Source organism: Jaculus jaculus, chromosome 16 (assembly GCF_020740685.1).
Source record: "Jaculus jaculus isolate mJacJac1 chromosome 16, mJacJac1.mat.Y.cur, whole genome shotgun sequence".
In the NCBI taxonomy this organism is placed as follows: Eukaryota; Metazoa; Chordata; class Mammalia; order Rodentia; family Dipodidae; genus Jaculus; species Jaculus jaculus.
Genome location: NC_059117.1, coordinates 25,288,855 through 25,315,070, shown reverse-complemented (window position 1 = coordinate 25,315,070; position 26,216 = coordinate 25,288,855). Strand labels below are relative to the sequence as shown.

At 42.4% G+C, this 26,216-nt stretch overlaps 1 protein-coding gene across 5 annotated transcripts in view; it reads left to right on the top strand.

The window, feature by feature from the left end:
* Dock4 (dedicator of cytokinesis 4) overlaps positions 1 to 26,216 on the top strand; it is a 478,789-nt gene that overhangs the window by 356,483 nt on the left and 96,090 nt on the right. For all 5 annotated transcript variants that reach the window (XM_045135544.1, XM_045135547.1, XM_045135546.1 and 2 more), the window contains exons 25-27: positions 115 to 249; positions 9,089 to 9,187; positions 23,422 to 23,516. In XM_045135544.1, coding sequence (XP_044991479.1) covers positions 115 to 249; positions 9,089 to 9,187; positions 23,422 to 23,516 — 329 coding nt within the window. The remainder of the gene's footprint in view (positions 1 to 114; positions 250 to 9,088; positions 9,188 to 23,421; positions 23,517 to 26,216) is intronic.

The following is a 26,216-nucleotide window of genomic DNA, read 5'->3' as shown; positions in this document are numbered from 1 at the left end:
GGGCCTTTCATGCTTGTTAACGATGGAAGTCTTTGATTCCAGGTTGGTAAATGGGTCCTTAAGAGAAAATGCACATCTACAGTTTCCTAAGACTTCTTTTTTTTTTCTCCTAAGGAAAAGTCTGTGTTGGAGGAAATAGATGTCATCGTGGCCAGTCTGCTGGACATCCTGCTGAGGACCATCTTGGAGATCACCAGTCAGCCTCAGGCATCCAGCTCTGCCATGCAGCTCCGGTTCCAGGACGCCACTGTAAGGTCACAGAGCAGGTGGTCCTCCCACAGGACTTCCCCTCTTATTGTTCACACTCTGAAAATATATTTTAAAATTGTAGATAAATAATATGGCTTATATTTTGTGTTTATATTATCTGCATACATACACATACATACATACATATACACATGTATATTTAAGTTTCACTTATTTCTTTGTCTATTTATTTATTTATTTTTGTAGTTCTGGGGATTAAATTAAGAGCCACATGCATGCTTAGGCAGTTGTTCCTCATTCATAGAAATCCTTACTTAAAACAGCTGGACAGTAATGTGTAGCCTTTGCACCAAGTGGAAATTCCTATTTAAAACTTGTATCCAGTTCTTGGGAGATTGCTCAGTGGTTAAAGATACTTGCTTGCAAAGTATGCTGCCCTTGGCTCAGTTCCCCAGTACCCATGTAAAGCCAGATGCACAAGTGGTGCATGCATCTGGAGTGAGTCAATAGGTCACTCTACTGCATCTGGCTTTGCATGAGCTCTGGGGATCTGAACTTGGGTACTCAGGATTGTAAGATAAGCATTTTATCTACTGAGTCACCTCCCCAGCCTACAAAAGCAAATATTATTTCAAAAAATTGTGTGTGTGTGTGTGTGTGTGTGTGTGTGTGTGTGTGTGTGTGTGTGTGTGCATGGATGCCGAGGCTTGTGTGTGCGTGTAAGAGAACAACTTTGGGAGTATGTTGTTGCTTCCTACCTCCATGAAGGAAGAGTCTCAAATCACTGTTGTGTTCACCGGCTACTTGGCCAGCGAGCTTCCAGGCAATCCTCCTGTTGCAGTCAGGTTCGTATTGCTGGCAGAAAATACCAACCAAGAGTAGCTTATGGTGAAAAAAAAAAAAAAAAGGTTTGTTTTGGCTTATAGATTCAAAGGGAAACTCCATGATGGCAGGGGAAAACTGTAACATGAGCAAAGGGTGGACCTCACCTCTTGGCCAACATCATCAGATGGACAACAGCGACAGGAGAGTGTGCCAAATACTGGCAAAAGGAAGCTGGCTATAGCACCCATAAGTCCACCATCAACAGTATAGTGCCTCCACAAGGTGTGAATTCCCAAATATCCATCAACTGGGAACCTAGCATTCAGAATACCTACGTTTATGGGAGGACACCTGAATCAAACCACCACATTCCACCCATGGCCCCCATAAATTGATAACCATACATGATGTCAAATACAATGCATTTCTTCAATTTTAAAAGCTCCCATAGGTTTTAATCAATCCCAGTGATATTCAATGAATCTTATAGTCCCAAGATCTTTTAACATAATACCAAACAAAAACAACAACAACAAAAACCCACATTATGGCACACTATAACATTCACACTCCAAAGTATAGCACTGGGCATAGCAAAGAAATACTCAACCAATACAAGATTTAAACTGGGCAAACATCAAACCCTGTAGCTCCAAGTCCAACAGCTCTAATGAGTCTCCAAGTCAACTCTAACAAGTGACAGGGCTCTGGAGTTCCAATTCTACCCCTCCAGTTAAGCTGCTCTCAGTCCTGGAAAAGTTCAGATGGTGCTGGCAGCTCTCCTTGGCAGCCGTCTCATAGTCATGGCTTCTCCATTGGGTCTCCACCTCAACCCACCCTGCCCTCTGAAGGATGAAAGTCTCCTTCTTTGTGGTTTTGATGGCAACATTGTAACTGCTTCCTAGAACTACAGTCATCACAGATTCAGGGTGGCTTGCTCTTTACATACATGCAGGGGTGCAGGCCTGTGGTGCCCCATATTTCTATGGTGTGTGCATGGCCTGTGGCCATCACTGTTTAATAACCAGTGCACATTAAAAGACATGAAGAAGGCAGTGAGTCAGGGTTATGGTGAGGGGTAGGGAAGAAAGGGTAAGTATTCTAATAAATCATAAGATTATCAAATACAGAGAGTTCTTCCCTAAACAACTAGGTGGAACCCTTTCTATATGAAAATCCAAACTCTGGAAAGTACATGAGATACAGTTTTCTATCAAACATATCCAAGTTATTTGGAAACTTTGGTTTTATCTCTTAAGATGTGTTTTAGAGTACCAACAGACTTGGTTTGGTTCCTTCTTTGGTATCTAGGTGACTGTAAGATATTGATAAATTTACTAATTTTCTAACCCTGTGTTTCTTTGTTGTTAAAGCTTAGGGAATAATTGTCCTTATCCCAGAGTTAGGCTGAAGACTTGATCAAATCTGTTGGACTATTTAAACAGTTTCAACTCTAACATTGAATTTAACCTTCCGTTTTTGTGGGAACAGCAATTGTGCTAATGCCAGTTGTTACAGAAGTGATTGTTCCTCAACAAGTCTGTGTTGAGGAATATGTTCTGATTACTCACAAAAAAATGGGCTTTCTCTGAACACTGAAGATTTATCTAACTTCCTCCTCATTTCCCACAGAGAGCAAACTCTCCAAACAGGGAAATCTTTACATGGTGTTTCTACATTGAACACCATTCATTCTTTATGGCCACATATACCACAAAGTGGCCATGCTAAGTGGATGCACTCTAAGGTAAAGCAGTTCCTAAGAGCATGCCATGCTAGAATTTTCTAGAGCTCTATAAGAATTGTATTGTTACCCTGCCTCCCCAGCCACAGCATGAGGACTCACTTCTGCAGTATCATAATTCCAGATAACAGCAGCTTTGTTTTTACTAGCTAAAAGGAGTGTACTTTTTGTTATTCTACCAACTGTTCTTTGAACTTTAAAAACGCTCTCTTTGGCTGGAAAAAAAAAGTGTGCCATTGTAATCGCTTCCTTTCAAAAATATAATTGCACATAGCAGACTTTATAATGCAGCATAAATGGCTATTTGCCTCACACCCTCAGCCGATTGTCCGCCAGAGTTCTCTGCAATGCGTGAATGCCTTGGCACACAGCTGTGTTAAGCACCACCTGTCCAGTAGGTGACTCAGCTCTGCCCAGGCCATGTCTAAGATACTCTGGTATACTTATATATGTAAAATCTTCATGCACTACTAGCTTGTGGTTAGGGGAAAGAAAGGCATGCAGGGGACTTCTATAGGAAATGCCTGGAAAAATATTGAATCTGTTTAAAGGAAGATATCTTGAAGACCTTGAATGTAGTCAAGTACTCTTGACATCTGTTGACAGAAATGACCACTTTATTCAGTCCATACAAAAAATGTATACAAGCCACTAAAGACTATCAAAAAATTTTTTTGAGAGGGCTGGTTTTTGAGGTATGGTCTTGATGTAGCCCAGGCTGACCCGGAATTCACAATGTTGTCTCAGGATGCCCTCAAACTCACAGTGATCCACCTACCTCTGCATTCCAAGTGCTGGGATTAAAGGTGTGTGCCACCACGCCTGGCTCAAGACTATCAAGCTTTAAAGATAATTCATCATGAAATTCCCAAGTAAGTAGGAGGATTGCTGTGAATTTGAGGCTACCCTAAGACTACATAGTGAATTCCAGGACTGGCTTACGTGGGTCCTGGGGAATCAAACCTGGATCCTTTGGCTTTGCAGGCAGGTGCTTTAACCACTATGTCATCACTCCAGCCTCTTTTATAAAGTTTTTATTAAGATATAATTTTAATGCAATAAGTTTTATATGTTTAAAATATGTAAGTTGATGTGTTTTGACATGCTTGAACTATCACAATAATCAGAAAATGGACATGTCCATCAGTCAAGTTTCTAGCATTCCTCTCTGTCACCTGTTACCATTCAGCTCACTGGGGTCCCTTTTGTGCTTTCAGAAAGAACCCTCTTTGTGAATGACCAGAATGTGTTTCTCACTATAGAATCAGTTATAGCTACAAAAACAGATAAAACAGAGAAAGATAATGGCTAGGATAGGGGAGAACTTCAAATACTGGAATACTTTTATAATTAAATAAGAAGACATTTTATTCCTGTGCACTTGACAGGAAGCAGCGGCCGCAGGCAGTCAGGACCTCGAGGCCGATGACTCCCACGCGAGCCTCTAGTAGCGGGACCCTTGGCCCTGCCGGCGTGACAGCTCTCGTGTAGACCCCGGCAGCCCGACTGCCCAGAGCTTGGAAGCGTCCACTTTTAAGCTCCTGAGCATACAGTGAACGAGAACCTTTGCTCCAAAGACTGGACAGCTCTGAATCTTGTTAGCAGTGAGGACCTGCCATTTCTCTTCTCTGGCCCTTTACAGCTTCTGAGCTTCCTCAGCCTCAGTTTCCACCCTGTCTCCTCTCTCACTTCCACCGTCCTTGTTCCCACTTGTCCACTTGGGATTATTCAGTTACCTCATTGCAGGGGCCATTGCCACAGTTGTCCCTGTTTGTGAGGCAGCTGCTGCCACCACTGCTGCTGATATTGCTGGTGGTCCTGAGTGTCCAGCTTTGGGGGAGCGTGTCCAGCATGCATGGTCTTTGTTCACCTGCACACACCCCACACATACATGTGTGAAGGCCAAAGAGGACATTGGGCATCTTCCTCTTTCACGTTATTTCCTTGAGAACCCCGAGCTGCTGTTTGATGGTTAGACGGCTGAGCAGTGAGCCCCACCAAGCCGCCTGTGTCCACCCCACCTCACAGGCGGGTTGCAGGCATGCCTAGCCACACCTGGCATTTTACATCGGCACTGAGGATCAAACTCAGATCTTCATGTTTGCACAGCGAGCACTCTTACCCACTGAGCCACCTCCCCAGACTCTTTACCCTTTTCTCTGTGTGTGGAGGATATGCGTGTGTGTTCATGTGTGTACATGTGCACATGTATATGCGTGCATGTGGGGACACAGGACAGCCCTGGGTATTGTTACCAGCAAGGCGCCATCCTCCGCCTTTGAAACACGGTTCTCACTGTCTTGGAGCTTCTGAACTGGGCCAGACTGGCCATCAAACTAGCCCCACGGATCTCCCTTTTTCTGCCTTCTCAGCACTGGGATTGCAGGCCTATCCCCAACCACAGCCAGCTTTCCTTTTCACATGGTTTCTAAGGATTGAACTCGGGTCCGCAGGCTTGCAAGGCAAGCACCTTGCCACCTGGGCTTTCCCCCCCAGTTCAGCTTCACCTCTTTTGCACCTGCCAGTGCCAACTAAGCATGCCACCCCTCATGCAGTTCAGCTGTGCCTCAGGCAGCCATCTGCCTTGCTGGTTTTACATCTCAAAGTGGCTGCTATTCCCCTGCCTCTGCCATCCCCGGCCCGCTGTTGCCTCGGCTGCTGCTGTCCTCATGCTTCCAGCTCTGCGTGCTTGGCTCAAAGTAGATGTGACTTTGCTACTTAAGAGAAGCTTTGCATTGGTCTTCACCTTGCAACACCAGAGAAAGCAAGATAGGAAGGTGTCTCCCAGCTGCCTCACCAAGTGAACTAACTTAAGTCTACTTACATAATAGGAGAAGGATTGTTCGTACTAATCACAGAAACCGCACATGCAAATGAAGTTTTTCTCAGTAGTTGTTTAAACAATTAAATTGTAAAATACTTATATAAAATGGTCCTGATTTTTCTTATGCTTGGAGTTTTGTAGAGGTTTTTTTTGATATATAGAGTTATAGTTTCCTAAAAATGTGAACATTTTTTTTCTCCAGACCCACTCATTTGTTCTTTTGTTGTTGTTACTTTTTTTCTTGGTTTTTGCATGGTCTTACTCTGTAGCTCATGCTGGTCTGGAACTTACTGTGTAGCCCAGGCTGGTCTCAAATTCACAGTGATCCATTGCAGGTATGAGCCGCCACACGCAGCTCCCTCCTACTCTTTGTGGCGACAAATTACATTTATATTCTGGGACTTAAAGTTGTCACTGATTTTTCTTTGTTCTCCTTCTTTCAGTTTTTTCTCTCGATAATCTATTTTGCTTACCCAGTTTTCAAGTTCAGTAATCTTCTGCGCTGTCACATTTAATGAAATTTCATCTCATATATTATCATCATTAATTCCATTACCAGGACCATGTGAACACTTGACATTTTTCTTTTAGTCCTTTAGTTAATTATTTTCCTAGCCTTGTGTGGTTTCCCTGCACACGTGCACTAAAATATCAGTAATTTTTCCTTTAAAATTTCCATTTCACTTGTGAAGTGTCCAGAATTCATGTTTTCATTGACAAGGTGGTTAGCTGAACTTGGGAGATATTTCAGCTAATGCTGCTGTGCACCACTGTGACAAAACCTCTGACAGAACAACTTAGGAGAAGAAAGACTTATTTTGGCTCCTAGTTACAGAGGGTTGGACTCCATCACAGAGGGAAAGCAGGGCACAGAGGCTCAGTCTATGGTGGTGTAAGCTTCCGTGGTGACCAGGAAGTAAGAGAAGGTAAGGCTAGGAACAGGAACTAGGCCGGCATCCTCAGTAGCCTACCTCTAAAAACCCGTTTCCACCAGCCAGGCCCTACTTCACTTCCGAGAGGTTCCATAATCTCCCAGACAGCACAGCCAGCCAGGGAACAAGCACTCTCAACGTGAACTTCTAGAAGTCATTTCAGACTCACATCATAGTATATCCCATACTAGTTTCTCAAAGATTTACTGTAATGTACACAGACAACTGTTAGTGGTATCTGTATAATGCAAATGACTGTCCACATGCAAAGATCCAATATGAATCTGATTTCCGTGACATCATGGTGGTGGTCTCGAGATTCCTGTGACAGTGGGGTAAAGAGACACTTGACTGTGCTGGCCCAGCCGCCTGTGATGGAAAGCTCTACTTCTTGGGGCTTTTAGACTCCAAATTTACATGTAATGCTCTGTATAGGCTCTTTCCATCTAAACTCAAACCAATCCCCAATTAGATTGTGCTTCTCTGCATATCCACCTAGTTACCACCAATTGTTTCTCCTGTTATGGTCATGTTGTTTATCTATTTGAAAGTGTTCTTTGTCTATTTGAAGTAGTAAGTTCCTTGTTGAACAAAACTGGTTCCATTAAAATATATGCACATATCACCTCAAAGGTAGAAGTGTATTAGAAGGGAAGTGAGAAGATGGCCCTGCCTCCAGAAAAAAGAGTGATTGAAGAAGACACCTGTTGTTGACCTCTGGCCTCCACATGCATGTGCACATATGTGCACTCACACACGTATGAACACACATTCAAAGACATTAAATGTTAGCACATAAAAAAGATTTTTAAAAAGAAGTACATTAGAAAATGCAAGTTACAACCACTTTATATAGGTTTTCAAGCAGAAGAATACATACTTTTTGTTCATTTTCAATTTTTAAGTATTCTCATTTGTAAGGAGTCAATTGCATAGATCCCAAGCACAAAAATGGCCATTAACTTAAAATGATTGCCTAAAGGGACTTTGAAAGCAACATTATGCGGCGTGTGGTGGCTTTCACCCTGAGAGTCAGAAGAGCAGAACTGTGATGAGTTGAAAGAGGGCTTGCAAAAATCAGAAGAGACTCATAAGATAATAGAGGGAGCTTTGGAATGAAAGGGACCTGGGGGGCTGCAAAGACAGCTCAGCAGTTAACATGCCTGAAAAGCCTAACAACCTGGGTTCAGTTCCCCAGTACCCATGTCAAGCTAGGTGCACAAAGTGATACATGTGTCTGGAGTTTGTTGGCAGTGCCTGGAGACTCTGGCCTGCCCATTTGCTCTCTCTTATTCTGTCTGTCTCTGCTTGTAAATTTGTAACTAAATAAATAAAAGTTAAAAAGGAAATCTAAGCCGGGTGTGGTGGTGCGTGCCTTTAAGGCAGAGATAGGAGAATCACTGTGAGTTCAAGGCCACCCTGAGACTACATAGTGAATTCCAGGTCAGCCTGAGCTAGAAGCTAGAGTGAGACCCTACCTCAAAAACAAAAAAGGAAATATGAGGGGCATCTCCAGCTCTGCTCTTTGAGCGCCTTCATTTGTTTTTATTTTCTTTTGGTTTCTTGGTTTATTTGGTTGGTTTAGTTTGACTTATTTATTTGTGCATTTATTTAGGAGAGAGCAGCAATCTCTTGATTATTGATTTTTTTGGGTGGTGGGGGGTTCAAGGTAAGGTTTCACTCTAGCTCAGGCTGACCTGGAATTCACTATGGAGTCTCAGGGTGGCCTTGAACTTGTGGCGATCCTCCTATCTCTGCCTCCTGAGTGCTAGGATTATAGGAGTACGCTACCATGCCTGGCTTTATTTTTTTGAGACAGAGTCTCAACATGTAGCCCAGGCTTGCCTTGAACTCTCGAACCTACTGCTTCAGCCTGCCAGGTACTGGGATTACAGATAGGTAATGGCATACCCAGTTCTTTAAGCCCATTTGAACCCATGCTTTGTCTTCCTTAAACAATCGTTTTATCCCCTGCCATGGGACATTACTATGAGGCTTAGATGATACTCAGAAATGAAGGTGACTGGGGCGTTTTCAAGGCCCGCATGGCCTTTCTTTCTTTCTTCCTTTTTTTTTTAAAAAAAAAAAAAACTTTCCTAAGTACATGGAGTTAGTTGCCAAGATAAAAGCTGCCACCAAAATAAAAATTTCTACCTTAAGTATGAAAATTCATATATACAAAGTAAATAGTACTTGAGTCATGGAAAAACTTTGCCTATGACCAAGGAATTTAGATTAGGAAAACTCTGTACTGTGTTTCTAAGGATCTTTCTTTCTTCCTTTCCTTTTTTTTTTTTTTTTTTGTTTGTTTGTTTGTCTGCTTGTCAAGGTGGTCTCATTTTTGCCCAGGCTGACCTGGAACTCTGTAGCCACAGGCTGGCCTCGAACTCAAAGCAATCCTTCTATCTCTGCCTCCTGAGTGCTGGGATTGATGGTGTGGGCCTCCACACCCAGATTTTAAGGATTTTCTTTGATGTCTGTTTGATTAGGTTACTGATGTTCATTTATGTCCTTTCTTAAAATGTGAATATGTTTGTTTTTTTTTTCCATTAGGGGGAATTTGTTGCTTGTCTCCTATCCCTGTTACGACAAATGACAGACAGACATTATCAGCAACTTCTGGATAGTTTCAATACGAAAGAGGAATTAAGGGTAAGTGACATCAGGATTTTTCACTTATTGTATATTTTTCATTTCTCTCATTTTTACTCTTCACTGTTTATAATGGTTCCTTCATAACTGCTTTACTTCTTTCCATAATATTCAAACTTTTTTTGTTTTTGTTTTGTCTTTAGACATAGGGTCTTGCTCTAGCCCAGACTGACCTAGAATTCACTATGTAGTTTCAGGCTGCCTCAGACTCACAGCAATCCTCCTATGTTGGCCTCTGGAATGGTGGGATTAAAGGTGTGTGCCACCACACCAGGCAAATTCAAACTTTTTTCTAAGCCTTCTCCCAGATCTTTCCTTTATTGTCTTTGTGAGATTTCTAATTCTCAAGCAAAGCAATTAGCCATTGTTGTGGAGAAGGACATAAGATTTGAATCACATCTCATCAGTGTTTGATAAACTAGAAACAGATGAACAGAACTGCAAAGCTGAAAGCAAATAGTCTAACTCTAGTTATGTGGACCTGGAAGGTACTGCCTTAATAGAAGCCAAAGGAGAATACATAGACATGTTGTTGGGTTTCATCCCTGTCAACCATAATAACAAATTCTGGCTAAAACTTTGATTGTGGGCTGGAGAGATGGCATAGTGGCTAAGATACTTGCTTGCAAAGCCAAAGGACCTAGGTTCAATTCCCCAGTACCCACATTAGCCAGATACACAAGGGGGTGCTGGCGTCTGGAGTTTGTTTGCAGTGGGTAGAGGCCCTGGCGTGCCCATTTTCTCTCTCCCTCTTTTTCTTTCTTTGTCTCTCAAATAAAATATATTTTTAAAACTTTCTAACTAGAGAAGCAGAGTTGTTTAGAATTAATGGTACATAAAAGGCTGTAGAAGCTTCCCATTCTGGGCAGGGAAATCTGTACGTCAGAGAAGGATGGTGATCTAGAAACTGTCATCCGAAGTTGACTGCTTAACACAGTTGAAAAATAATTAGGTTTCACTTAATAAGTCTCTGATTTCATATCCCAAATTTTCCTGAGGGAAGGCTTCCTCTTTCCATACAGTCTAGGGATTAAAAGATAGTGGGGAAGAACAAATGGCAAGGAGTGGTCAGTTTAACGTAGGGACTGAATTTCACACATCACCATTATGTGACAGTACAGCAAATTGAAATAGTGAGTGGTGGTTTTGTACACTTGAGTCAGCAGCTTCCTTTGCAGAGATCACACATGTCTTCAAAATTAATTGACCTGTAGACAGGAGAGTTATTTAATGATACTAACTTTTATGGTATGTGGGGGAGTATGTATGTGTGATGTGTGTGTGTATGTGTGTGTTCATGCCACAGCATGCATGTGGAGGTCAGAGAACACCTTGCTGGTGTTGGTCCTTACTTTCCACATGATTGAATCAGGGTCCCTCATTGTTCACTATTCCATTCACCAAGCTAGCTGGACCATGAACTTCCAGAAGATTCTCCTTTCCCTACCTCCCTGCTTGCCAGAGGTGTGCTGGAATGAAACTTGCTGTAGCATTCTGCTTTCCATAAGGGTTCTAGGAATTGAATTCAGGTACTCATGCTTGTACAACAAGCATTTCATCCACCGAGCCATCCCCCAAAGCGCAGCAATGCTAATTTCTTAAGCTGTCATTCAAAATATAGAGATTGAGCACTTGGCATGTAGCAAGCCCTGAACCAGGCTGTGGGATGTACCGTACATAAAACCTCCTGTCGCTGGAGGGGAACAGGCAGGCATTGGCACCCACTGTGGTGAACTGTGAGAGAGCACATGATGCTATGGATTAACTTGGAGTTGCTGCTAGACTCCAGGTGAAATCACAAGGGACATCTCAGCTGAGAACAGAGATTCATTGGACTGTGTCACAATTAATATGCCCCTAGGACTTGGGCTATCTCAGTGGTTAAGCTCTTATTGGCATGCACATGGTCCTGAGTTCATTCCATAGCACTGCACAATGAATGAATGAATGAATGAATGAATTATAAATAGAATGTCACCTCAAAGGCCTAACTGACATAGCATCTCCCAACTAACCCATCTTGTAACACTTACTGGAGCTGGGATGTTTTTCTCTATGGGACTTCCCCCAACCTCCATCCTTGAGGTTTTAAGCTGTGATGTCTGAAACTTTGGCTGGTTTATTGTTTTTCAGTCACTGAGCTTGAAGAACAGGGCAAGACATTAGCTCTGGGAGAGGGTATAGACCTGATTTTGAGGACACTGAGTTTCAAGAAGGGAGAGACCTGATCACATTTGTCTGATTACACTATTAAAAATGGATTCACTGAGGTTCAAACAGGAGACAAATGCATATAAGCAATTTGATATAGTAACCAGCCTGAAGCAGAGATGGCCATGGCAGTATATTCCTAACTTATTAAGGAACTTGAGCTGTCAGGACTGGATGTCTCATTACATATTTTAAAAGGTGAAAGGGAAGTTGATGATCACTCCAGACAAACTTTGTTCAAGCCTAAGTTTGGTTGCCTGAGGATCATCTAAAAGAGGATGCTTAATAAATGCTGTCTGAATTTCAGGAGAGAGATCTATGCTGCAGGCATAGACTGTCAACCCATGAATGATACTGGATATCCTGGGAGCAAATGGGAATGTCCTAGGAAGGTGTATGGTTAAAAGGACCCACCCAGAATCATAAGCATTAAGAAGGCAGGAATGGTGAGCTGGACTTCCTTTTAAAAGGACAATTAAGGCCAGATGTGGTGGCGCACACCTATAATCCCAGCACCCAAGAGGCAGAGGTACAAGGTTCACTGTGAGTTCGAGGCCACCCTGAGACCTCATAGCGAATTCCAGGTCAGTCTGAGCTAGAGGGAGACCCTACCTCAAAAAAATAATAGACAATTGATGGGTAACATGAACAATTTCAGCATAGTGATGAGGGGGAAGCATATTGTCATGTTTTGAGGAATGAAAAAATGAATGAGATAATGCAATATATATACACACCTTCCAAGAACAGGATAAGGTAGCTAGTGAAAGATCGTTTTAGTCGCCAGGGGAATATTTATAATGAAAGAGACTGAAGGGTGTTTACGTATTAATGGCCCATGCTGCTGGAGAGAGAAACTGAAGACAAGACCCAAGTGCCAACTCCAAGAAGAGGTCCTGAGAAGACAGCAGGAGGCAAAAAGGATATTTCCTAGGGGCAATCACCATTACTGGCATAAGATTAGAAGGGAGGAATCTGGAATAAATGCAAATTTGAAGCCATTTATTTAATTTGCTAAAGGCTAATTAGTCCTCTGTTTTTAATCTGCACATTAAAATTTTAGATGCCACCTTTTTTGGGTTTTTTTTTTGTTTTGTTTTGTTTTTTGATTTTCAAGGTAGGGTCTCAGTCTGGCTCAGGCTGATCTGGAATTCATTATGTATTCTCAGGGTGGCCTTGAACTCTCAGCGATCCTTCTACCTCTGCCTCCCAGGTGCTGGGATTAAAGGTGTGTGCCACCAAGGTTTGTGTGTTTAGTGTGTGCAAAGCTGAGCAGCCATAGTTATGTCCGTTGAAGCTATCATACCGTATTGTTCAAAGATAGGAACGTTGGTCCATAATCCCTTACCTAAGGTACCAGATGTACTTTGCAAATGAGAATTTTTCTTTAGAAAGGTAATACAGCAAAACATTACATATTATAGTGTAACATCTCCAGTAGGATCTGCAGTGACACATGGAACCCACTCCAAGAGGGACAAAGACGACAATTGATTTGAAATACTGAGGCCACGTGAATCATAAGAACAAAACATCTGAGAGCTCTTTTATTTTTTTAATTTTAATTTTATGATTATAATTAATTTTGTTTGTTTTGTTTTTTCAAAATAAAGTCTTACTCTAGTCCAGGCTGATCTGGAATTCAATATGTAGTCTCAAATTCACAGCAATCCTCCTACCTCTACTGGGATTAAAGCTATGTACCACCATGCCCTGCTCTCAGAGCTCTGATAGATTCTGCTATTGCAGGGAAGAACTGGGGGCCTCTAACACTAAACTGTATGTAGAACTTAAGACAAACCTGTTCTATGGAAGTGGGTAATATTTATGCATTTACTTTTCAAAAGGAGCCCATGAGTTAGGCCCCAACTGTTATGTTACAAGTGTCAATTACTGATTTAGTAACATTTGCTGAGCACATTAGCTAAATGGTAGGATATCTAAGATAATGAAATAATTTCTTATTAAGGACCTTTAGGTCATCATTATAAAAGAATAGGAATGCTCTGGCTGCTCTGCAGATTGCATAAGTCTTTCACCTCTCACTCAGTGAATGTGATGTGTCTAAATAGTGACAATGACTGAGCTGGGGAATAGCTCCTCACCCACCCCCATCCAGCCAAGAGCCACGTGTGCTGCTGAGCTCTTGGCTTGCAGCACTCCTTGAAGCTTGATGGATGCTAATCTTATTCCCAACTAATTGGAAAGCTAGGAATTTTATTTGTATCCTGAGCACTTTGCTCAAGCAGCTAAACTCAACTTTCTCCAGAACTTTAATGAATCATACTCGTTGCCGTCAAGTTACATCAAATTTCAATTGTTGTCTGTGAAGTATTTCTGGTCATAGAGCCAAGGGTGTCTAAGAAAGGCCAAACTGGTGAGTGTAATTTGGACTTTTTAAAATCTACATTTAAACAAACACAGTAACTAGCAGTAAGGTAAGATCCAAAATAATATGGTGATAAATATGCAATGGGAATGTTTGCTGTATTGTGGTTAAACAGTTTTCAAGGGTGATAAATGGAAGCATATGTACTAAGTCTGTTTTCTGTTACTGTAACAGAGTATCCAAGGGTGGATAATTAGTAGAGAAAAGAGATTTGTTTAGCTTTGTTCTGGAAGCCAGGCAATCCAAGAATGTTGTGCCAGTGTTTGTATGACTACTGGTGAAGGCCTCTGGGCTATTTCAACTCGTAATGCACAGCAGAAGGACAGGTTAGTAAATGTCAAAGGAGAGAACAGAAGAATGCTCGCTCTACGCCAGTCCCGTGAGAGCAAGAACCCACTCATGAGAAAAGGCACTAATCCTACCACAAGGGCTCCAGCGCCATTGCCCACACACTCCTGTTAGGCCTCACCTCCCAACACGACCATGGAGAAGAGCATGACTCTTAAGGGGGCACACTGCCAAACCATAGCATGCCCTCTCCCCTCCTCTGACACATCCCATTGTTAATACCCAGAAACGTAATTTCTAATGCACTAATTTCTAAGCTGTATACATACACACATATATTTAAAAACAGAATCGCACTGTTTCTATTGTTTTGTACCTGTTCCTCATAACAATGTCTCATGGGTATTAGAATCCCAGTAGCTCATTTTCCTGGTGCTACATAATTTCCCATGATGGTAGGAATCAAACCAAGGGCCTCACATATGCTATGCACATACTCCATCATGGAGCTATACCCCCAGCCCTTGGATAGTGAATAGTTTCATCATTCTCCTGATGGGCATTCTGGGCACTTCTGATATTTGCCGTTAGAGAGGATCTTAAAAGATGGGCGCAGTGGCATGCGCCTGTAAACCTAGTACTGAGGAGGCTGATACAGGAGAATAGTGAGTTCAAGACCAGCCTGGGCTACGTAGCAAGATCCTGTCTCAAAATAACAGCAACAAAAATCTTACAGTGCAGCCAAGCATGGTGCTGCATGCCTTTTATCCCGGCACTTGTGAGGATGGAGGAGGAGGAGGTTTGCCATTATTTCAAGGCCAGCTTGGGCTACAGAGGGAGTTTTCAGGTCAGCCTAGGCTTGAGAGACCCTATGGCAAAAAAAAAATTACAGTTAATCTTGCATGTATACATAATATACATGTATGTGTGTATACAAGCATTCATTTATTCATACATACATACATAAATGTATGCATAAGTATATAATTTTTGTGGACCTGTGACTTAATTTCTATAAAATAGATTATTAGAAATAAAATTGTTGGGTCATGGGGTACATACTTTGAGATTGTCATGGAGACTGACAAATTATAGGTTAAGATTATTTTTTGATATTTTTTTGTTTATTTGTACATGTGTGGGAGACACACAATAGTCTCTTCCTGCTACAAGTGAATTTATCCAGCTTTATATGAATGGGTGGGCACTTGAACCTGGACTACTGAGCCATCTCCCTGGACATTTTACTCTTTTGGTTTTTTTTCAAGGTAAAGTCTCACTCTAGCTCAGGCTGACCTGGAACTCACTCTCAGTGCCAGGTTAGCTTGAAACTCACAGTAATCCTCCTACCTCCTCCTCCTGAGTGCTAGGATTCAAGGCTACCACACCCAGCTCCAAAGCGTTAACATCTTCAATGAATATTTTTAAAAAATTTTTTTGGTTTATTTTTATTTATTTATTTGAGAGCGACAGACAGAGAACGAGGCAGAGAGAGAGAGAGAATGGGCGTGCCAGGGCTTCCAGCCACTGCAGATGAATTCCAGATGCGTGCACCCCCTCGTGCATCTGGCTAATGTGGGTCCTGGGGAATCGAGCCTCAAATTGGGGTCCTTAGGCTTCACAGGCAAGCGCTTAGCCCCTGAGCCATCTCTCCAGCCCTTCCATGAATGTTTTTGTTGTTCTTTATCCCTAGCATCCTGTCTCTTTTTCCTTTGTTCTTACCAGTTCAGAGAATGATCGCTTCTAGCCCTTTCCAGTGATTATGGCTATACAAAGTTCTCACAGATCAGCTAAGACTTAATGATATTTTAACTCCATTAATGCTTGAAGGACCTGTGTGCCTCTGGGGTCATTGTTGCAGTAGACTCCTGGCTTTTTGAACAGCATGTCATTCCTTCTTCTTGGTCCTGAGGTACTTGGCGTGTGTGGCATGAGTCACAGAGGCAGAGCAGAAGCGAGTGGGAGGCAGCAAGGACCTCATGGCTGGTGGTCTGTATCGTTTAAGTTTTCTTCCTCTGTAGGATATTACATTTCATAAAAATGAACAAAAGCAATCACTAGGTAGTGATCAAGTATTTTCTTCTCTCTCTATAGTGAGAAATGTTTTATTACACACCCACTGTATATCAGGGGCTGACGTTTTGTCCATAGCGTGGGTATTTCATATACACAGCCGTGAGACTCCTGTTCTTTACTGATTATGACCTTTCACATAGAACCACAAGGATCTTGATGTAAGTGTGTGATTATTCATGTTCCAGAACTCTCCATCATCTGCAATATTAGTCCGCTAGCTTTCAGTGTGTATCTGAGCAAGCCTCAACCCAATTTTTGTTTTTGTTTTTGAGATAGGATCTTGCTCTGTAGCCCAGGCTGGACTTAAACTTTCTCCATAGCTCAAGCTGACATTGGACAAACTTGTAATCCTCCTTCCCCAGCCTCCTGAGTGTTGGCGTTGTAGCCAGCTACAATCGCATACTTGGCTCCGGTACAACATCAAAATTCTGAACACTCCTTCTTACATACATCCAAGTTTAATACCTCTACCACATCTCCAACTCTGTTCAGATACTTGTCACTCCAGCCACTTAAGTGACTTATTCCTAAAAAATCATATATATCATTTTTTTAACTCAGGGTAATTTTTTTTTTTTTCTGTCCAAAATGCTCATTCCACTTCATTTCCTTCTATGGTGTCTTCCCATGTTACAAAATCACCTAGGGTCTCCCTCCCTCTCTCCCTTCCTCCCTTTCTTTTTCCTTTCTTTTTCTTTTCTTTCCTTCCTTCCTTTCTTTTTCTTTCTTCCTTCCTTCTTTCCTTTTTGAGGTAGGGTCTCACTGTAGACCAGACTAACCTGAAATTCACTGTGTCTTAGGCTGGCCTTGAACTCACAGCAATCTTTGTTATCTCTGCCTCCTGAGTCCTGGGATTGGAGGCGTGTATACCCACCAGCTCCCCCTTCCCTGTGTCTCCTTTTTTGATAAAGTCTTCACAATCTGGTCCCCCCTCTCTGATAGCTCATGATACCACTGAGTTGTTTCTTGTATTTTCAGTGACTCTTGGCCCCTTGAATTGAAACTGTGTCTTTGTCTTTTGTTTTATTTATTTATTTATTTATTGAGGCAGGGGCCTCACTCTAGCCCAGACTAATCTGGAAATCACAGATTGGCCAAGCGCTCACAGCAGTCCTTCTACCCCAGCCTCCTAAGTGCTGGGGTTGCAGGCATACACCACCATGCCTGGCTCCTTGTGTCTTTAGCCCAGAGCCTAGACCAGTAAATCTTTTTGAATGAATCGGCCTTCTTAATAGGTTCCTGCCTGCTTTAACAGTCTTTTATTTTCCATAGAATTATTTTGACTTCTCTTTATTCAAATACATTGATTACAGAAAAACAGTTCTATCATTATCAAAGATTGAAGACTATTTGGTCATTAATTTGCATAACATTCTTCAAAATTCCACTTTAAGAATACAAATGTTAATGTGGCAAAGATTTCTAACACCCTTTTAATGAATTCAAAACTCATATCAAGAGTACTGCACATTCGAAATTTGGCAAATTTTAAACTTAACATCTAATTATATGTAGTGTAAACGATGTCGCATTTCTAGAAGTCTCTAGCCTATTTATTGTTCTTCCTTTGTGTGTGTGTTGTTTTTTTTTTTTTTTTGCTCGAACTCACAGCAATTGTCCTACCTCCCAAGTGCTGGGATTAAAGGTGTGCGCCACCATGCCTGGCTTTTTCTATTTTTAAAATATTTTATTTTTATTTATTTACTTGAGAGAGAGGAGCAGAGAAAGATAGACAGACAGACAGAGAATGGATGTGCCAGAACCTGCAGCCGCTGCAAACATGCTCCAGACACATGTGCTACCTTGTACATCTGGTTTACATGTGCCCTGGAGAATTGAACCTGGATCTTTTAGATTCACAGGCAAGCGCCTTAATGACTAAGCCATCTCTCCAGCCCCTTCCTTTGTTTTTGAGATCTTTTCACTCATGTCTTTTGGTCTCAGAATTCCTTTTTGTGTCTTAATCCCAGTTTTGTTTTGTGGATCTAATTTCTATTTGTGCCATCCCTAATATCATAGTATCATCTATAAATGCAAAACACGTCTTCTGCGGTACAGTCAAGAAATCTAAACCACAAGTTTAGATCTAAATCCTTCCAAGTCTCCACACTGCCCTTTATTTATCCCTATTTTGTTATTTATTTGTGTTTTCTTTATCCTAGTTTATCTCTTGTACTTATCCCCATTTATTTTCACCCCCATTTCTCACTCCTACCCTTGCAATTCAGGCACCCTGTGCTCTCTCTGGCAACTCCCCACCTGTGAGGCCTGCTTAGCCCTCAGTGCTCTGCTACTTAATAAAGCATACAGGCCTCTCTGATTGCTAGGCTAGCATTCTCCTGTGCCACTGAACTGTGAGCTCTATGCAAGCAAACCTTCTACTAACTTGCCATGGCATGCTACAGCCATTCTTCTGTATGGACAATCACCAGATCATGTCCCCAGACTTAACACAGAATTGGGTACATAATAAAACACCCAATGCATAAATGAATGTCAGAGGTCATTGCTAAATTTACAGAAATTGCTCTCACTTTCTTTTTTTTAGAAAATAAATTTTACTTATTTGTGAGAGCGAAAGAAAATGTGTGTGTGTGTGTGTGTGTGTGTGTGTGTGTGTGTAAGCATGCATTCCACAGCACGTATGTGGATGTCAGGACAGTTGTGAGAATTTCAAAGGTTCATAGCAGATTTCCCCACCTGCTATGTGCTGCTGCAAACGAGCTCCCAGACTGTAGACAATTGGCAGAGGAGCTGGCCCTGCGGCCCTTGGATTCTCCTGGTCCACCATGTTGTAGGTGCATTGGGATCACAGATACATGAGCTGCTTTTTTATCCAGCTTTGCGTGGGTGCTAGGAAATTGAACCTAGGCTGGGAAGCTTTACAGGCAAGCACCTTTCACTGCTGAACCATCTCCCCAAACTCTGTTGGCTTTGATTTTTATTTGAACATGGGGATTTTTATTGTTTTGAAAGATTTCCTGAAGAAGTTTCTTGCTTTAGCCTTTTGTGATCAGAGAAAATAATTCTACAGAGTTGTACATCATGACTGCTTTTTAGGTTTGAAACCCGGCTTGAAGAATGACCATAACAGTGTTAGCATGTTGTGCTGTATGATGTAAACAAACAAAAATAACTTCTTCCAGGCTACCAGTTTTTTAAAATTTTTCTGTTCATATTTTCATTTATTTATTTGAAAGCAACAGACACAGAGAGAAAGACAGAGAGAGAGAGAGAATGGGCGCGCCAGGGCTTCCAGCCTCTGCAAACGAACTCCAGACGCGTGCGCCCCCTTGTGCATCTGGCTAACGTGGGTCCTGGGGAATCGAGCCTTGAACCAGGGTCTTTAGGCTTCACAGGCAAGTGCTTAATCCAAGGCTACCAGTTTTTAAAAGGTGGCATGTGAAGCACTTGGTTCTGTGAGCTACCCAAACAGGAATTTGATAGGATACGGAAATGTTCTTTTAAAAAATATTTTTTAAAAGGAATCTGTAAGTTACTTGTGTAGAATAATGGTTATCTACCTATCTTCATGGAAATAGTTGGAGCTGAAAAGTACTTAAGGACAGACAGGGAAGCACCAGTCTTCTGTACGGATAAGGAAGATGCTGGGACATAGCACGCCAGTCTCCGGCTTTAGAGCACTGGAAGTGACAGTGAAGTGTAGCTTCTGCGCTGTTACTGGCCAGAGCTAGCTGAACTGCATCATGGGTGCACACACTGTGGATGGTGCATGTATTCATCTGAAGAAGCATTAGTTCATAGCTCAGGGAAAAATGAACAACAGCAGGGAACTATAGAAGTGGGTGAGTGAGATAATATTTTTTTTAAATCTCTAACCTCAAGAGACGCTAAAACCTTTCCCTTCTCCGGGTATAAATTGCCACTGTCATTGAGTTACTAACTTGAATGCTGAACCAGATCTAAAATCTAAATTTTCTGATTCTCGGGATTTTTCCCCTTAATGAATCCGTTCAGTTCCGTAAATATAAACGAGTCTTAGACGGATACCTTGCAGAGTTGTTTGAAGCACTGAAAAGTAATCTTGGGAAACCCAGAGCTTGATGTCTACATGTGCGTGAGGACGTGCCGCTGCTGCCTTTGTTTTTGCGAGATGGGTGGAAATAGAAAGAGATGGGGGACAGAAGCGAGTCATGTGCTCCTGGCTCCTGATCTGGAATAACTTTTCCCTTACTCCGAGCACCACATAGGAAAAGCTGCTTTCTAGCTCTTAATAAAGGTTTGCCCACTGTAGCTGTCATGCTTCCAGACAACTTTGCACGTGACATCAGCCTCACCCCCACCCCTCCTGCATACCCGCATAATGGCATCAAGGGTGCTGCCTCCACGTTCCAGAGCTCTCACAAGTTGTGAGGGGAGAAGATGAAACTTCACTACCGTGGAATTTTTTAGATTCCTAATTGCAAGCTATTAAAAATAAATGGGCCGGCCATAATGGTGCACGCCTTTAATCCCAACACTTGGGAGGCAGAGGTAGGAGAATCGCTATGAGTTCGAGGCCAGCCCTGGTACTACAGAATGAGTCCCAGGTCAATCTGGGATAGAGTATGACCCTACCTCATAAAAAAGACCCCCATTTACACTATTTTTCTTCATTTACATAAGCAAATACAGCATGATAAGAATTCTTTAAAAGATAAATGCAAGCCAGGTGTGGTGGCGCACGCCTTTAATCCCAGCACCCGGGAGACGGGTAGGAGGATTGCCATAAGTTCGAGGCCACCCTGAGATTCCATAGTGAATTCCAGGTCAGCCTGGGCTAGAGTGAGACCCTACCTCAAAAAACAAAAATAAATAAATAAAATAAAATAAAAGATAAATGAAAACTCAGTTTTTGAAAGAATATATGTATTCACATCTGAGAAGGCCAAAAAGAATCAACCAGGAAACCATTAGAATAACTTTGGGAGGTGTTCTTTAAAGAGCTTTGTACAGTTGTAGTGTGCTAATTATTTACGTTGTCAAGGGAAGACTAAAGTGGGGTGTCCAGTATTTAACCTAGTGCTTCATACATGCCCACTACCCACTCTGCTATTAAGCTATATGCCCAGTCCCCCAGCTTGTCTGACCTGTGGTGGAATACATTGAGAAAATTCTGCTTCCAGTGACGGGGGCCCGGGCAGGATCTGTGAGAAAAGCATAGCCTATTCAAAGTCACTACAGTGTGTATTCTGCACATCAGTGTGTGTGTGTGTGGATGCCAGAGGAATGAAAATAAATTCTTGTCAAAATATTTATCAGCTTGATTGAAGCTGTTAGAATGTGTAAAAAGAAACACCACACACAAACACACACACACACACACACACACACACCAAAAAACTACCACATGGTTCCCAGTTTTCAGAATCTTTCTGTTTTCTGTTGATATGAGTGACAATCATAAACTTACAGCCAAGCAGTGTGCGTGTGCAACATAATGTGTTGTTGGGTTTGATAAATAAGAACCTTGTGTTTTGAGTTAATTTTTTTTCTTATACACCACCACACTGTTGCCTTCAGTCAGATGGTTTAAAAAGTATGTTTTGGTAAAAATCACTTAAATAATCATAAAGCTTCAAGTTTTCCAGTCAATGAAACGAAGCTAGAGGTGGAGGAGACAGGCCTTTTAGAGGGAAGCTCCCTTTCGCTCACAACATGTGACGCACTGTCTCCTGTTGTCCTTTAAGTGCCGTGTGCCTCAGCGGTTCGCGGAGTGCTCTAAGAAGGGAGATCTCCATGCCTGACAGCAGCTCCTTGTCAAGTGCGATGTGTTCTCACCACCACGATAGTAACGATGTACAGCAGTGAGTTTGCTAATTAGCTAGACTGAACCATTCCACAGTATATAGGCTCTTCAAATAAGCACGTTTCATATGGTGAAAACATGCCATCTTATCTGTCAATTTTCAACAGAAACCTTCTAAAGTGAAAATAAAGAGAGGAAAGGGAAAAAAGCGGGGGGGGGGGGGCGGGGACATTTCCAGGCTGTCAGTTTAAACACAGACCCTAAGTGCCGACGCTCTCTGGCACGGACGAGGGGAGTATTTCACACTTTCGTGCCCAGTCAGCACTCCTCGGCAGCCCACCTCAGCATACATGGTCGTTTCCATTTCTCCTATATGACAGGTGCAGGAAAACTCGTGTTCCAAACTCGCACACTTCCTCTTCCTATTGCATCTCAAGAACACACTCTCAGAAATAGATTATTGTTGAAGGTCCTTTACAAGGAGCATAGCTTTCTAAATTTTGACACTTAGCTGAACTAAAAACAGTTTACCTACTGTGCCCTAGGGCTTAAAAATTATAATGTTTAGGACACTACAGTGGCAAAAAAGGATCGTGTTTGCCTATTTATCTTCTATTAAAAATTTTGGGGCTGGGCTGGAGAGATGGCTTAGCAGTTAAGCGCTTGCCTGTGAAGCCTAAGGACCCTGGTTGAAGGCTCGATTCCCCAGGACCCATGTTAGCCAGATGCACAAGGGGGCACATGCGTCTGGAGTTCATTTGCAGTGGCTGGAGGCCCTGGCATAGCCATTCTCTTTCTCTATCTCTCTCTGTCTCCCTCTTTCTCTGTCTGTCACTCTCAAATAAATAATAAGCAAAAAAATGTGGGGGCTGAAAGCGGGGTGTGGTGGTGCATGCCTTTAATCCCAGCCCTCAGGAGGCAGAAGTAGGAGGATAGCTGTGAGTTTGAGGCCAGCCTGAGACTTCATAATGGATTCTAGGTCATCCTGGACCAGAGTGAGACCCTACCTTAAAAAACCAAAGGAAAGAAGTTTTGGGGCTAGAGAGATAGCATAGCAGTTAAGACACTTGCCTGTGAATCTCAAGGACTCATGTTCAACTCTCCAGATGCACGGTGACGCAAGCACATGTGCACAAGGGGGCACGCACATCTGCAGTTCAATTCCAGTGGCTGGAGGCCCTGGCACACCCATTCTCGTTCTCTCTTTCTCTCTTGCTTGCATTAAAAAAAAAAGGTTTTCCATGTTATTTCCAGGACCTAAGTATTTAGAGGTCATGAGAAGTGAAAAATCATTTCTACTGTCCCAGGGAAGAAAATGAAAAGAGAGCACCGGGGGAGGGGAGCAAGCTGAGGTCACTGGGCGCTGAGAATGGGAAAGGCGCAGTTCCTTCTGCTGATAGATTACTACACAGGGTCCTTTCTCTTTAGCTGCCGTGGGGATGATGACAATGGTGCTGTCTCTCTGCGTGTGTACTGAGTCATAATAAACTACTAAAATGATCTCTGTCCTTCTCACCCAAGGATTTCCTGCTGCAGATATTCACTGTGTTCCGAATACTGATACGGCCCGAGATGTTCCCCAAGGACTGGACTGTTATGCGCTTGGTTGCTAACAAGTAAGACGCTCTGTAGATAATCACAGCCCTATGTGTGGGGCCAAGAAGGGTACAAAATGACCACTGTAGTGACATCTCAGTTTGAAACCAAGTCTTAGAGTCTTATTTACTTCTAAAATTAACTTTGTTTAGTCTTTAAAATTGTCTAGTTTTTGTCTTGGCTACATTGCTATCTTTTAGAAAATCAGACTATAGCTGAGTGTACTGTCCCAGATTTGTAATCCCAGCACTGGGGAGACCAAGGCAGGAGGATTGCTGTGAGTTGCCATCCTGGGTTATATAGTGGGTTTAAGGCCAGCCTAAGCTACAGAGTGAGAACCTTTCTCAAAAGAAAAAGACTTTAGAAAAAAAGTCAAACAATGTAGCAGCATGTGCATTGAGGAGTCCCGTTCCCACCTCTTACCCATGCCCTACCCCAGCCTGTGGTAACTGCTTGTGGTTGTTTTTTATGGATCCTTCCAGTGCTCCTCTGTGCCAGACCTATCAGGCAGCATAATGTCTACACTAATGTGCACATTTCACTTATATTTAAAATTCCAGGGCCAGAGAGATGGCTTAGGGCACATGCTTGCGAAGCCTAAGGACCCTGGTTAGATTGTCCAGGTCCCACATAAGCCAGATGCACATGGTGGCGCATGTGTCTGGAGTTCGTTTGCAGTGGCTAGAGGCCCTGGTGCACTCATTCATTCTCTCTCTCTCTCTCTCTCTCTCTCTCTCTCTCTCTCTCTCTCTGTCCCCTTCTCTCTGACTCTAATAAAGAAATAACTAAATATAAAATTCCACACAAATACAAAGCTCTCATTCTTTATTTTCTTTTCCTTTGACAGCTGAACAGTATTCTTGAATGGGTATACCATAGTTCATTTAACCAGTTCCCTGTGCTGTATTCGAGTCATTTTTCCCCCACCCCTTTTTTGTTTGTTTCTTTGTTTTGGCTTTTCAAGGTAGGGTCTCAACGCAGCCCAAGCTGAACTGGAACTTACTCTCTGTATAGTCCCTGGCTGACTGTGAAGTCATGCTGATCCTCCTACCTCTGCCTCCCGTGTACTGATATTAAAGGCATGCGCTACCATGCCTGCCCTTACCTTAATTCTTTTTAACTCAACAACACATACTAAGCATCTACCCATAGGCGAAGGTCACCAGATGTCCCCTCCAGATGCCTAGGAAGGATGACGGAGAGAACTGCTGAAATACAGGATTCTGTTTTGATTAGATATGCCTGACTTTTGCTCCAGGGTGCATTGGTGGACCTGGTGCTGCATCCCAGGAGTAAGACATGAATTCTGAGTTGAATGTCAGTATTTGTTTTATTCATCCCAGGATTAGGTCAGTGAAGGAGCCAAAAGTAATGTTTTTGCAGAAAGTTCAGAACCAACTACAGACATTAGGAAAGTGACTAATGAAAAATTGATATTTGACTCTCTGGGAACCGATGAAATGTACTTATATTAAGCATATTCATTTTAAAAAAATTGCAAGGATAATATTTAAAGGAATAGAAGCCAGGGGAGGAGACTAGGGTGCAGACAGGGTGGCAGGCAGCCTGCTGTTTCCACTGAGTGTTCAGTGGCATTGGCTCAACTGCCTCCCAGGTCTCAGGAGACTGAGACTAAAGACGGAGTTTAGGTCTTCACTTTAAACTTGTCATTTACCTTATATCGCGAACATTCTTTCCATGGCTACACTTGCTTGCTTCCCCTTTGCCCTGTTCTCCAATTGCCAACACCCTGCATGCTCAGGATACTTGCTACACAGCCACCCCTGGGCCAGGGTCACCATACGTGCCCCCAGGTGCCCAGGTATAATTATGATATGAGCTCCCACAACATAGGATTCAATTTTCACTAGATGTGCTTAACTTAACTTGTGCTGTAGGGAACATTTATAGATTTGGAGGTGTTAAAATGATGTGTTAAAACTTCGTGCAATAACAAGTCGTATAATATATTTTACATAAGCACAGAGCAGCTTTTCCATTTTGAAGCCTAATTGAGACTAGTGAAAGTGCTCTCTTTAGAACTTAGCATATGTATTTTGATAGCTGTGAATAGAATCAAATGTCTGTTCCTCTGGATGTCTGCATACTTCAGATTTAAGCTTGGAGCTTTTGTTCATGGATCTGGCCTGAATGACCAGAGGTTCTGGGTACGTGGAGAAGTCTATGATGTGTGGTTTCAGGGAGCCATGTAAGAAGGGATCCAGGCTGATAACATCATCATCACACGTGCCCACATTTGGGCATTCCGTGTACAGAGTGGTTTTTGGCTTCAGTTAGAAGTTTCAGTTCAGTGGCAGAAAATTCAACTGAAAAGACATTTGTCATTTTCTTTCTTTGGTCCATGGGCTCTGCATGAACTCACTGGAAACAGTGATGACAGTGACTTTTTGATGTTAAATGCTGTCTCTTGTCCACCCCGCCTAAAAATTCATGAAGGTTTTCATGTTCACATGAGTGGGTGACAGACATAGATGGACATAGGCTACTTTTGCATAAATACAGTGTTCCAGACTTTCAGCTACAGTGTTAGCCAGATGAAACAGTATTTTGTTAAAGATGAGCTTTGTGTAATACATTTAAGCCAAAGATTTCTCCCATTGGAAACCCAAGAAAAGGACCATCTGCCTTCCCTAAGTCATTGATATTCCCTTTCTTGCCAACCAAGTGAGTGCACATAGCCGTCTGACCCTGCTCCTTAG